This window comes from Hyla sarda, chromosome 10 (genome assembly GCF_029499605.1).
Source record: "Hyla sarda isolate aHylSar1 chromosome 10, aHylSar1.hap1, whole genome shotgun sequence".
Classification (NCBI taxonomy): domain Eukaryota; kingdom Metazoa; phylum Chordata; class Amphibia; order Anura; family Hylidae; genus Hyla; species Hyla sarda.
This window is the reverse complement of record NC_079198.1, coordinates 63,482,882-63,498,191: the sequence shown is the minus strand read 5'-3', so window position 1 is coordinate 63,498,191 and position 15,310 is coordinate 63,482,882. Positions and strand designations below refer to the sequence as shown.

Here is a 15,310-nt window from a genome sequence, read left to right as displayed (position 1 = left end):
ACCAAACCAGGAAGTACATTTACATTTGCGGTCGTTAAGGGGTTAAGTACCATTTGGGTTTATCAAACAATAGCAGAGGTTTTTTTTTGTCCCCTAACGGCCACCATTCCTCCTAGCTGAGGACCATATGACGGCTCTCCGGTCAGCTGACTATGCGCACACCGTGGAGTGTCAGCACGCCATCAATATGCCTGTGCGTGGCATCATGGACCTCTCAAGGTGACCCCTGCAGCCGGTCATGAGACCTTCACTTGGTCAGCTGACTGCACGTACAGGAAGGCGCATCATCGCGCCAGAGACCAGGTACTGATAAGCACACATAGAGTTCACAGTAATTCATTCATGACGCAAGAAGAAGGTGCCTTTGCTTTATGGGCGCCGATATAGGATGCCATCATATGTGTTTATGGTCCGCTACCAGCTGACGCAGGGGGCAAAATGTGATTGGCTCCATTGCTGGTTAAATAGGAGGCAGCTTTGTTTATTTGCCATACCCCAGTTGAAGCAATAAGCAAAACAAGCAAAACATTGGGTCTGGCAGTTGACCAGGGTGCTGTACACCAGGTTGTATTATGCATTTGCTACCTTGCTTATATATGTTTTTTCCTATACGCAGTTATTTATATGCAGTATAGGTTCTGCTATTTATTGCTATGCACTTTTTTGCTATGCTCTTCATTTACTTACCTTTGGTAACTCAGAGGGAAAGTGATGTTATTTAATGTATATAATTATTGCACTTTATTATACTATGCTCATGTGTTCCTAATACATGAGTTTATCTATGCACTTTGGGGGAGATTTATCAAAACCTGTGTAGATGAAGAGTGGTGCAGTTGCCCATAACAACCAATCAGATCACTTCTTTCATTTTTCACAGGCCTCTTTAAAAATTAAAGAAGCAATCTGATTGGTTGCTATGGGCAACTGCACCACTCTTCCTCTACACAGGTTTTGATAAATCTCCCCCTTTATCTGTACCTACCTCCCTGGTGTCTCATCATTATGATCAGTATTTGATCCAACTACTGTAATACTTATTTGTGATCCTAGTCCCCGTCTGTTGGTTGTTGTCCATTGGACTACCACTTCTGGATTGCCTTTAACTTGTTTTTAATTGTTCTTATGATCTTTTTTGTATTGTCTGTGATTTTGTGATAATAAAATTTTATCCCAATAAACGCAATTGTTCTTTTGGTTTTTGCTATGCTTAGCATCTGAATGCTTAGCATTTCACAGGATAACCATTTAAATTGGCACTATTTTTGCTATTGCACTCCTTATGGTAAATAAAAAAATCTTTCTAATGTACTTTGCTCAAAAGAAGCTGCCCCTAGGTGTCTCCCTACTTGTGCAGAGCACATTTTCCCCCATCTTTTCCACAGACTTTGGACTCCTGCTGGCCTGACAGAAGTCCAAAATCAGGAAATGCTGAGGGATGGGGGGGGGGTGCAGCCTTATCCAATCAGAGCTCATCTGACACACTGAACTGCTCTGGGCTGTGTGTAGCAGAGTGAGGGAGGAAGTTCTCCCCTGTATGGCTTCAGATAATGTCACATCTGCTGGGGACGCCCCTTCTCAGTCTGTGAATCTGACTGAGACAGAGCAGAAAATACAGAGTAATATCAAGGTAAAATACTAAAAAATAATAAAATGAAGGCAGGCAGTGGTTTATTTTGATGGTGGCAGGGAACTGGGAGGATTATAACATTTAACAAGATCATGAGAGGTATTCTTTAAAGGGCTCTGCAACATTAAAAAAAAGGGGCCACGAAGAATCAGGTTACACCTCTGCATACATATGTATGTCTGCTTAGGCGTCTGTGATCTGAGTGTCCTAAATAAGGCTGTTGAACTATACAACATAAATATGTAAAATACATTTCTTAAAGCATATGAAATTGCTTTATATTAGGCTCTTGTCACACTTAAATGTTATTTTTCTCTAAGAATGGTGGATATTTGTGTAATGCAGAAAGACGTTTTATGTTGGAGAAAGTGCTATGATTTCTGTAGCCATTGTCTTATCAGCAATCACTGTCTGTAAGCATACCCTGTGATAACTGCGGCTTTAAACTAGTTCTCTGCCTGCATGATAAGTCTAGGCTACGGAGATATACAGTTCTTGGTAGTTCCGTGAATTTAATGAAGATCAACAACACACATTCTTAATCCCTTACTTTTTTATCGCTGAGCCCAGACACAGTATCCACGTACTCCTCCTGGATCATGAAGGCAGCCAGATTGGCAGTGTAGCTGGCTAGAAATATTACTGCAAAGAATGCCCAGATGAGAACCATGATTTTACTTGTGGTGCCTTTTGGGTTTTCGACTGGAACTGAGTTATTAAATACAAGAGCCCACAGCAACCAGATGGACTTGCCAATTGTAAACTTGGATCCTCCTGGACCTGAAAATATAAAATAATTTTTTGTGTGAACATATACAGTTGTAGTGATAAGACATAACAAATACTGGTATATTTTCTGAAATAATTTTGGGGAAGAAAACAGTTTTGGGGAAGAAAAGTGCGTCTTATACGGCAAAAAATACGGTATATTTGAAGGAATCAGCGTCAGCTGTTATGTAGCCTACACAGTCATAGGTAAGAAGAGATCCATAAAAAGTAATTTATGAGTTATTATTATTATTATTATTATTATCGTGGTCATGTAGGCATATATATGGAAAAAATACTGTATATCAAGAAAAATGTTGATTGTATCCTAAAGTTCCATGGACTAAATTCATGGAGTGAAGTATCATTTTCTTTGTAGGTTTTTGTTACAGACAAGTTTTTCTCAATGGTATTTACTATTGTATGTTGCATTTGGCAATTTTCCCAACATTTGTTTTTTTTTCTATACATGCTCTGAACTGTTGGGGTTTCCAGAACTCAAATCCACCACATATTATGTGGAAACATTAGTAAATTTGTAGGTTTCTTTTAAAAATTTAGTTTTTTTTTTGAGACAAGCCCCTTTTCTATGATGGCCACACCTCTTTGTAGGGTTTTCCGTGTAAAGTGGGGAGTTAGCATGGTCTTTTTTTTTCTCTGAAATTCCAGCTCACCACACAAGCGACACAAAAAACCCTAAAAGTATGTACTCAAAAAATCCTCAGTAAATGAGGCCCAATCTGTATGAAAATGAGGATATATAGATAAAACATGGTTTGTATAAACCTGATTTCACTAAATTAAAATGAAAAGAGAATATTGTATAGTTATACTGTAACTAAGGTTAGGGCTACGTGATTACTTTTCTCACACGAGAGCAAATTGCATCTAAACCTTCATATAGTGTAAAATGTGGCACGCATATTTAAAAATATGCACAAATTATCCTAGAAAATGTAAGCACAATTAGTGTAAATGTGACATTACAATAAAATGTGGCCTTACATTCCCAGAAAATCAGTGCATGAACCTAAATACGCACTGAATATTGTACACTGTGTGAGCCCAGCCTAAGTCGTGCTACCAGATAATTAAAGCAACTTTATTAGACTGTTTTTCCACTTGATTTTATATATATATATTTTTTAAAAGCCAAAAGTGTATTCAAAAGGAATGGAAAATATAAAGGCTTAAATGTCTCCTTCCTACGGGATCCACTTCTTGCTTTGGCTCAAAATCTACAGTGGTAGTTTAAAAAAAAAAAAATACAAATGTCAAGTGGAAACGCAACCTTACAGTTTTGGCAGAAAAAATTAAAATTAAAAAATTAAAAATTTCAGAGAAGTATGAAGCAGATCACAGTTGGATGTGAATTGCATTGAGGTCAATGTGACTTGAGTGTGACCTGTGTCCAAAAATGAATCAGATTTGAATTTTGGGTGACTGTTGTAACACGACAACAATGTCAATGATTACATGCAATAATGCAACATTGCGATTTTCATCTAATACGACAAAGGTCGCTGGGTAGATAAAAGTATAAGATAAAAGTATTCAATAGTCATTTCTCAATGCACATACTATTGCACCACTAGGACTCTAAGCCAAGGAAAGAAAATATTCCTTTCTGTTAAAGCCTTTCTCAATGTTTTGTGTGTCAGTTTAAGAGAACAGTGAAAACATTTACAGCAGTCTGGCTTTGTGTAAAAGCAAGTCACTAGAAAGGGGTACTTTCTTTTAAATCAACTGGTGGCAGAAAGTTAAACATATTTGTAAATTATTTCTATTAAAAAAAAAATCTTAATCCTTCCTGTACTTATTAGCTGCTGAATACTACAGAGGAAATTATTTTCTTTTTGGAATGCTCTCTGATGACATCACAAGCACAGTTCTCTCTGCTGACGTTATTATAATAATAACGCTTTATTTATTGTTGTCCTTAGTGGGATTGGAACCCAAGTCCCCAGCACTGCAAGGCTGCAGTGCTAACCACTGAGCCACCATGCTGCCCTTAGCATATGTCTGCTATGCACGGTTGCTAAAATGGGCAGAGATGTCAGCAGAGAGCACTGAGTTCGTGATGTCATCAGTGTTCCAAAAAGAAAGGAATTTCCTCTGTAGCATTCAGCAGCTAATAAGTACTGGAAAGATTAAGATTTTTTAATAGAAGTAATTTACAAATATGTTTAACTTTCTGCCACTAGTTGATTTAAAAGAAAAAAGGTTTTCACTGGAGTACCCCTTTAAGTACAAAAATTACTTTTATCCATCAACATTACATAGTAGCAGTCTGCAAAATAAAATTGGTAGACACATGCTGCTTGCTTGTTTTTCTATTCCCACAGTGTGAAAATTTTACAGAAGACAAATTATGGTTTGGTAATCTTGAAATCTGCAGATAAGAGTTCATTACCATGTGCGGCTCAGAGTGGAGGCCGCTGCCCAATCTTCAGAGAATCTAATAATTAATCAGACTCTGAAAAACACTTCAATTGTTTAAATTAATCTTCAATGGGCTGTGATGAAAGGAATGGCTTTGTTGCACAGGGAAAGGGAGATCTTTAGAAAAAAAACATTGTTCAAGGGTTTTCATTTAGTCTTGCTTGTTTACTAAAAAAAAAAATGTTTATGCGTACAACAAAAGCCTTTATTGTTTTAGTCGCTGTCTATATGTATGCAGTGTCCCACTTCATGTGTTTCCAGCTATGCTATGGTTGTCATACAAGCCACCCCTTTATTTGAACTTTTTTTTGCACTGCTTATGTATAATTTATGCACTGTGAATGTTGCTGCCACCTAGTGGCCATCTTCTATCAAGTTCAGAGCAACTGATTATATGCATACACCAACTAGACACCCACGCTGGAATGGAAAGCCCTAGATAGTGGGAGGTCCCTGCTCAGTCTCAAATTGACTCTGAGCCCTGAGGGAGGTTAAAAGGGTGATCTGGTCCTAGACAGCTTATCCCCTATCCAAAGGATAGGGAATAAGATGTCTGATCACGGGGGCCCCGCCGCTGCGGACCCCCACAATCTCTCCTGAGGCACCTACTTGTCATTAGCCTCACAGATCGAAGATCGCTCCATGTCAAAAGACTCATGATACAGAGGCCGGAGTATCGTGACGTCACGGCCCCGTCCCCTCGTGATGTCATGCCCCGTTTCGCCCCCTCAATGCAAGCCTATGGAAAAGGGGCGTCTAGGGCCAGAGTACCCCTTTATCCTTTCCCAGAGGGGAGGGAGGGAGAGGGCAACTAAGTCTAAGTGTAGAGAAATAAGAGAAGTTCTGGAGCGGCTTAGCTCTTCCTCTTAAAATTAGTCCTCTGAGACCACCCTGAGTCACATGGGATCACAGCAGAGAGTACAGTTGGATCAGGAACACCCATCCTAAATCAATGGATGTTTCTTTCTTTGTTTTTGGAACATGCTATGATATTGTTTAGAATGTGTGTCGTGAGAAATTTTTATATTTTACTAAATTAAAATGGGCACTTTCATTAAAATTATTTTTTCCCATATGATATAGCAGGTAAAATAAATAAGATTTGTAATTTACTCCCTGTAAAATTTTTTTATTTTTATGTTACTTTGATGGCCTTATAAATCTGTCCACTAGGGCTCTCCCTTCTGGTCCAGACTGCATTCCATCTGCTAAAAAACACAGACTTTGGACTCCTGGGAGGAGACCAAACACTTTGAGAATGTGGCCTGGCCATAGCAGTGAATAGCACTAATTTCCCGGTTTCATACACAGGCAGAGAGTGAGTGCTATTCACTGCTTATGGCAAGACAATAGTTCCTGAGTCTGTGTTTTGAGCAGACGGAATGCAGTCTGGACAAGAAGGGAGACCCCTAGTGGCCAGATTTATAAGGCCATGAAAGTGATTTTTTTTTCTTTTTACAGGGAGTATATTACACATCTTATTTATTTATTTATTTTACCTGCTGTACCATGTATAAAAACTCATATTAATGACAGTGGCCATTTAAGGAAAGGTAGAAGTGGACTAGTCTAGTATGCATAATTGACATAAAATATTAATATCTCCTAATAAACCTCCTAATGAAAAGACCTTCAGTTAGAAAATAAAAATAGACCAACAGTTTGATAATTATTAAATGGGTACTCTGGAGATAAGATGTCTGATTGCTGGGGGTCCCGCTGCTGGGAACCCCCGCAATCTCTGCTGCTGCACCCCTGTCATCTGGTGCACGGAGCGAACTTCACTCGGTGTCAGATGACTGGGGATGCAGGGGCTGGAGGTTCGTAACGTCATGGCCCCAGCCCCTCATGATGCCACGCCTTGCCACCTCAATGCAAGTCTAAACTCAGCAGCTGGACCCCCGCGATCAGATAACTTATCCCCTATCCAAAGATGTCTAGGAATGGAGTACCCCATTAAGGTATAATACAAAACATACAACCACCAGCAAGTATAAAATGTATCATTTAGAATACTCACTTCATATCATATATCTAAAAAACCCAAGAACCTTGATTACACAGTGATTACGGCACATGTGCAGTTCTCAAAACAGCTCCTGGCTGGAAGGCAAGCCATTTGAGTCAATTAAAGAAGGAGTAGGCATGACGTCAAGAGGAGAGGCAATGCAGCCTGGGCACCAAGTGGACCCCCCGTCCATGCCTCTCTGATGCTCTGGGCCCCATAAACGTGGGAGTTTCAGCTAAATAAATGCAAGAATAGCATCTACAAAAAGTTATGTAGTGTCTCCATATGTTATCATTTCTGGCTGCAATGCTGTGCTCTATGTAAGAGATTAGGCATGTAACATCTGGTCACCTTAGGTGAAAGGCTGGGGATAATTTGTATGTCAATGAGGCTACAAAACTATCCCTTTGCCGTGCATTCTTGGGAGTCATAATAGTTTTGCATTAAACTGACTGAAAACCTTTGCAAATCAATAAAGTAATGTAATTGTAATGCTTGCACCTGGCCAGGCTTCACATCGCTGTGCTCTGTACTCTCAGGATGTATAGGCACCGGTCCAATCGGCAGTGGCAGGCAGGATATTTAAATCATTGAACTATGATTGCAACTCATACCTGACTCATCAGCTTTCAGCCTGTTATTGTCTCATACATTTCTCTGACCTCCTGTCTGTTAAATTCAACTTAAAATAAGATAATTTGATGAATTTCTTATAGTGGGCTTAAATGGTTACTCCGCTACCCAGCGTCCAGAACATTGAGTTCCGAATGCTGTGTGCGGACTTCTGTCTTCATGCTGGCCCCCTCAAGACGTCATGCCCCGTCATGTGACGTCACGTCCCACCCCCTCAATGAAAGTCTATGGGAGGCGGCGTGAAGGCCGTCGCGTCCCCTTCCCATAGACTTTAGTTGAGGGTGATGTAGTGCAGTGATGTAACGAGGGGGCGGGCATGAACACGGAAGCCCACACACAGCGTTTCGAACTCAATGTTCCGGACGCTGGGGAGTGGAGTTACCCTTTAATCCATCTTTTGCATTTACCTAAAAAGCTTTTATTAGGTGGTTAGATTTCCATAAGAGAACTGAAAAAACCTCCACCAGCAACACACATACACATATCAATAGAGAACTACTAACATGCAATAGCTACTCACTGATTTATATTACTTGTTCCTGCAATAAAAACTATACTGGATGCGCAAATAGAACATGAAAGAAGCGAATAGTAGGACACATTTATAATATGAGAATAGGTTTGACAAACATTGTTTATCTATGCACTTTAAAGAGGTTCACAATATGGATCAATTAGGTAATTACTTTGCAGCTCCATTTTTAGTAAGAAGGGATTAGAGAAAGGAAACCACATGATTAAAGGGTACCTCTCATCAAATAAACTTTTGATATATTTTAGATTAATGAATGTTGAATAACTTTCCAATAGCATGTTAATGAAAAATATGCTTCTTTCTATTGTATTTTTCCCGATCAGTCCTGTCAGCAAGCATTTCTGACTCATGCTGGAGTCCTAAACACTCAGAGCTGCCAGCCTGCTTTGTTCACAGCCAAACAGGCTGTGAACAAAGCATGTTGGCAGCTCTGAGTGTTCTCCTTTGTGAACAAAGCAGACTGGCAGCTTGTAGTGTTTAGGACTCCAGCATGAGTCTGAAATGCTTGCTGCCAGGACTGGTAGGGAGACCCCTAGTGGTCATTTCTTCAAAGTGGGTGAGTGAGAGATTAGGTGCATTAACTTTTTTTATGTATTACATTTACTTCATTTATTGCATAGTATCTAAGTGATAGTAGTAATTCATTAATTCTAAATACATCCCTTTATTGTTTAAATTCTTGGTTTTGAAGTATTTGAAAGCAGTGATGACAGTTCTTCAAACTTTATTTAAATATTATTTTATTTTTATTTTCATCTCAAATCTATTTTTACTTTATTTCATATTCCATTCTCATTTCATCTGTGGCATCATATTTGGCTTCTATGCAATTGAAGTTTGTTAAGGGGATAACTATTCCCAGTTGATCTATTTATCTGCTTATGTTTCATTTATTCATATATCTAATCTGATCACTATTATTATCATTTTTATTTCTATTTTACTCTTCTTTATATTTCAAGGCAATAGATCCAGTTGACAGCCAGTTAATTCATTCCTAATTTTCCAGTTGCCTGCGAACTGTTTATCTGACCCATTCTGGATTTAATAAAATTCTTGTTACTTTGTATAAAGGCAGAAGGCTACTCATCGAAGTAAATGGGCTTCTGATGAAGGAGTTAGAATCTACAAAATATGTCTAGTAGAAATAGAGTAGGACTTACAAACTTTATATCCATGAACATCTACTACTAAAAATGGTGCAGGAGCAACTATCATTACAGATTAGCCTGCTAGACCATACATATGACAGCTGCACTGGAGGTGGGAGCATTGTTTGTTTGTAGTGCTTCCAACAACCTGTGACTAAGCAAAGAATGTCAGTAAAATCTAAGTTATCAATCCACAATTAACTCTGTGCACCATACACCACTAAGACTGTACAGCAGCATCACTTATTCAACTTTCTGGAGATCATTAAAAGACAATAAATAAACGTATGTCACCTGTTCACACGTGGGTGGGTGTAATGCATTTTGTAAGTGAGGGCTCGCAACTCACTGAAAGTCCATACATAATTAGTAATAAATGCCACCAACAACTTTTTTCAAAATGTCGATGAAAGCTCCAGTCTGCTCTCCTTCGTGAGAGGAAGGTCGTCCAGATAAAGGAAGCCCGAAATTGGGTAAAATGTTCTGCAGCTTCAAGAGTGTCTAGAGCATCCGTAGAAGGTGCACTTTGGGTGAATCAAAAAATTTTTTGATATTTTTTGTATCTTTCAACTTTTTGGAAATGGTGCTAAAGATATTGGGAATTGAGACAAAGTATTCACCAAAGCATTTTGAAAAAAGAAAAAAGTATTTGTTGGCATTTATTACTATTTATGTATGATCATTAAAAGACAACACAACCATACAAAATTTTTTCAGCCAAGGCCACATTGTAGTTTTACACCATAAAAAGGTTCTATTTTAATTTGTTCCTACTTTTAGACATAGTTTTTTTATTTATTCATCTTGTTTATTTGACAAATAGATATTTTTACTAAATGACAGAAACCTGTCATCAACAAAAACTTTTTATATAATGTAGGTTATATCATTATACATATATTTGTAATATACATTGGTTAAAAATTGTGTATATTTTTGTCCCTGCAGATATTTCCTGAATGCCTCTGTGAGGAGTCCAAATACAGGAAGAGAGGGTGCACAAGCAGGGCTCTGTACACTAAGGACAAGCAGGGCTCTGTGTAGTGAGGACAAGCAGGACTCTGTATACTGAGGACAAGCAGGGGTGTGTACACTGAAGACAAGCAGGGCTCTGTGCACTGAGGACAAGCAGGGCTCTCTGCACTGAGGACAAGCAGGGGTGTGTACACTGAGGACAAGCAGGGCTCTGTACACTGAGGACAAGCAGGGCTCTGTACACTGAGGACAAGCAGGGCTCTGTATACTGAGGAAAAGCAGGGCTCTGTACACTGAGGACAAGCAGAGGTGTGTACACTGAGGACAAGCAGGGCTCTGTGCACTGAGGACAAGCAGGACTCTGTACACTGAGGACAAGCAAGGCTCTGTGCACTGAGTATAAGCAGGGCTATGTACACTGAGGACAAGCAGGGCTCTGTACACTGAGGACAAGCAGGGCTCTGTACAATGAGGATAAGCAGGGCTCTGTACACTGAGGACAAGCAGGGCTCTGTACACTGAGGACAAGCAGGGCTCTGTGCACTGAGGCTCTGTGACAGGCTTCCAGCTCACACATCAGGATGATTGACAAACAAGGAGCCTGCACAGATCCCTGCTTATCCTGCCCACACTTCCTGTATTTGGACTCCACATAGAGACACACAGGCAATGGCTGCAGGGGCAGCATTTTTTCCACCCAAAAATATACACATTTTTTAAAGTATATTACAAATATTCATATAATGGTATTATCTACATTATATTAAAAGTTTTTATTAATACATTATACATAAAGTTTTTGTTAATGAGTACACTTCAACTATAACTTTTGCATGGGCAGATCCAAGCCTAGCCAATTCTCTGCATAACAGGAGTGCTGGCAGAGACAACCTTACTTTTTCTCTTACCAAAACCAGACTCCAATAAGTTGATACCTGCCCTGTGGGGTGAAGGGGCACATGTTTTTAGCAACTTCTAAAAGAAGTCTGTGTGGAAAAGAGATTAAGGACCTACCTCTTACAGTATATGCAGAGGTGGCAGCAGAGAGAATGTAAATCATTGCACACAAGTTTCCCCACAGTGTATGCACATGACAGGTGATACAATACATGTTCCGTAATGTATAAGACACACTGTAATGCATCTACTGCCACACAACTGTTTTCTTCAGCACCAGAAGAATGGGTACAAGGATATTACACAGTCACCATGATATACCATTTTGGCATGAGGAGTTAACAACACCAATTTATGTATTATAATGATAATATTAGCACCCACCTATGTTTTATATTACAATTTTGTTTGTAGATCTAGACATATGAAGTAATGGTGAAGATATAAAGATTAAAAGTTGTCCCAAATCAGCCCATACGTAGTCTCATGGGCAGAAGCCATTCTTTTCTAGTCCAATCTGCTTGGGCTGTAATCACACCCCCTCAGCGTGATTGACAGCCTGCATCACCGCTCTGTGTGATTTCATCCTTAGCAGACAGGACTGGCAGAGGATGGCTTCCACCCCGGAGTATACTTACGTGACACTGAGGAACGCCTTTGAAATTGAATATCTTCACCATCGCTGTTGGCAGGAGCATCTCCCGAGCATAGTAAGGCCACATGTTATATATGGTAAAATCTGATGACAGATTTTCTTTTAAGCAAAGCTGACTTAATGTGGATAATTGGAATGTTTAATGTCCTAGGAATTAGAACAGGTAGAATTGAAAGTAATAAAAAGGTATGAGTGTACTGGTGGAAATGACGGAATATAATACCAATCAGCTACTACAGCTGCAATCCAGATGGAAATACATTAAAACATGGATGGTTGGACCAGACCTAGAGGTGCTTAGAGGGTCACATTCATGAGACAGTAGCATTTTAAAAACAGTCATGTATAAGATGCCAAAGAAGGGTTAGAATTGCGGATGCTATGATAAGGATGTGCGTCTGGTGTTCCTGTATCAACCACCCCCTTCTTGTTTTACAGAATGTCAAATTAAAAGGATGAGAAGCATCAAAGGAACATCTTTTCTAGGAAGTTCTCTTTATGAGAAAAAGTAGGCTAGAGCAGATGAATCTAGTGTAATGTATAATTTCCCTGGAGTGCTCAGTGTGGACACAAATATAAATGATGCTGTCAAAGGTTTTGTCAAAATCCATCTAAGTGACGGGCTGTGTTTTATGCTCGCCCATACCAGAATTTTAATTACACGGTTCTTTTTTTCTTAATAAGTTTACACAATTATCCATCATGAACGATAATCAATTAGACATATCTCCATTATGCGTCTGCCCGAATGCCCCAAAAAAGGAGGAAAGGCTCTGTAACAAGCTTTCTACTTAAATGGAAGTTAAATTAGGTTGACTTAAAATAATTTTATGTAGTTTTTTCTCTGCCTCGTGTATTATAGTAAATATATCAATATGAGAAGAACTGAAGTAAAGTCACTTTACATGAAAACCATTGGATCAACCTCCTCAATTTGCAGCATGCATTTTATAACCCATGAGCAAGTTATAGGGCACAGGTTAGTTCTCATTCTATCCATTTTCACAGGTTTCACAAATCTTTTGTTAAAAATCTGCAGTAGCAATGATGAAAAGAAAACATCTGACACAATGACAGCTATATCCTGAGGACATCAAGGAGCTGCTGTTATTAAAGTGAATGTATCAAATTAAAACCTGCTTCACCATTTCCATTTAGTCATTGATTACCGTATATACTCGAGTATAAGCCGACCCAAATATAAGCCGATTTATCATCCATCGGCTGTCCGGGCATGTTGGGAGTTGTAGTTTTGAAACTCCTGGAGGTCCGCAGGTTGAAGACCACTTTGGCCTTCGTCATCATCCAGACCACCCCCCCCCCTAAGTTTTCTACTCACCTCCCCTCGGTGGGAAGGAAGGGTGAGCTGGTCTGGGCCATCTATGCTGCAGGGACCGTCCGGTGGGGAGGGTTAGTCGTTACGGGCATCCTTTTTCACCGGGGGGCCCTCTGCTCTGCTCCAGGCCCGGCCCCAGACTAGTGACGTTGCCTTGACGACGACGCACAGGGATGTTCATTCCCACCGAGGGGAGGTGAGCACAAAACTAAAGGGGGGGGTCTGGATGATGACGAAGGCTGCAGTGGTCTTCAACCTGCGGACCTCCAGAGGTTTCAAAACTACAACTCCCAGCATCCCAGTTGACTCGAGTATAAGCCGAGGGGGAAGTTTTCAGCATGAAAATTCGGCTTATACTCGAGTATATATACGGTATGTGGCAATAAGGTAGAAATAAGAGGGATTCATTGTTGGGGAGCTGTCAGGTGTCAAAACTTTCCATGTACCAGCAAAATACTATAAACATCGTTCATCTTAACTATATAGGTTCCCTATTATTTCCATTTACTCCCTACTCAGATACATTGATTATTTTACAGTAGATCCTTTATGCATTGGATGAGTTAAAGGGGTACTCCATTGCCCAGCATTTGGAACATATTGTTCTAAACGCTGAGTGCGAGCTGTGGGGATTGTGATGTCACGGCCCCCACAGCCTACACCCAGCATTTGAAACAAAATGTTACGAATGCTGGGCAGTGAAGTACCCCTTTAACATATATGATGCGTATACCAGAAAATATTACTTACTGTGAGTCTATGAGATTTTCTGCAACCTCTGAAAAGTGTACTTGTCACAAAATAAAATAAAACAAAGAACAAAAAAAAACACCCAGACTCACCCTGCCTTACTACTCATTGCAATTCATTTCACTATAGAGGAAAGGGGCATTCCTATTGGCAGGAATGATGTTTGCCATCACATGCTGTGCATTGACTTCTGCCCAGTGTCTCTCCTCTCACAGGACAAGTTTGCAGTAAAGTTGCAGACATTCTTCTCTAGTTGACCTTCTGTGCACATTCCTGCATATGAACTTTGTGATCTGTGTCCTGGCTCACTGTATGGCCAAAACACAGACTGCTGTGATACACAGGGACATGTCAGCAACTGGTACATACGGGGACCTCTAGTGGCTAATAATATAAGATATCTTATGTATTATTTATTACCCTATAGGTTAAATGGCAATCTGAGATTAAATGTCACATGGTCACCAAAATGATCCACACCAAAAATGTGACCATATTGAACAAGAAAAAATAATTTTGTGCAAAAAATATACATTTTATTGAATTACAACCATAATAAAAACATATGTGGTAGCCCTTGGGGGGGTGTATGGTAGTTGGTGTGTTGTTTCGGTAGATGAGGGGTTAAGGTTAACCCTATAGTTCGTGATGCCAGGCTGAGGGCTAGTATGCTGACGTAATTCTCCAGCCTATCGCCGCCCTTCCCAGTAACGATAGGTGCATGCATAAAATGACTGAAGGTCCACAAGGTAGTTGAACTTAAACTGGGATAACTTTACTTAAATGCTTGCGGTACATCCGATGAACAGTAACAGTCTCAGGAATACAGTCTCTATATAGTTCAACGACTGAAAGTTGTTGCGAACCTTGACTTCTGATATAGTCTGAGGATTTAGGGTAATTTGCGAAGATCCGGATTTAGGGGATAGATAAGGTCCGGTGATCTTGCAGAGTGCTTAGGGATTGATACACTCACGATTCTGAATAGATCACCCGTTGCCGCAAGGCTCGGGCCTAACTCACTGTGGAAGACAGCTGCCCAAATCCTGCTCGTTTGACAGCCTGGGAACAAGAGCTGTTGCTTGCTTGGCTGCACAGGAACAAGAGAGAGATTAATGGCCGCCGCTCCCTTATATGGGCAGGGGCAGGGCTACCTTTTACTGATCCAAGCAACTCACAGGGAGTGATGGGTGAAATACGTCACAGGGACCTCTAAAGGTCCTTAAGCATAAAAACCATAGAGTTTACCTGATCATGTGATCCGCAGGTCCTGCTACACTCCGTATATATATATATATATATATAAATCCTAAATAATTACTAGATAACTAGTACCTAGATGAGACGTGACTAGTGGTGGACTAGACAATAAGGACCCCCACGTCCTAGGGACTCTGGCTATGGGGACCTATACACACAGGTACCGGATAGGATGCAGTACCGGGACACCACACACATATATATATATATATATATATATATATATATATATAAACACATATAAAAATGGTACAACAGAATACTCAGGCA

General features: G+C 39.9%; 1 protein-coding gene across 5 annotated transcripts in view; it reads right to left on the bottom strand.

Moving 5' to 3' along the window:
* Positions 1-15,310, bottom strand: part of GRIN2D (glutamate ionotropic receptor NMDA type subunit 2D) — an 855,799-nt gene that overhangs the window by 129,048 nt on the left and 711,441 nt on the right. For all 5 annotated transcript variants that reach the window (XM_056544763.1, XM_056544766.1, XM_056544762.1 and 2 more), the window contains one exon: positions 2,181-2,410. In XM_056544763.1, the coding sequence (XP_056400738.1) occupies positions 2,181-2,410 (230 nt within the window). The remainder of the gene's footprint in view (positions 1-2,180; positions 2,411-15,310) is intronic.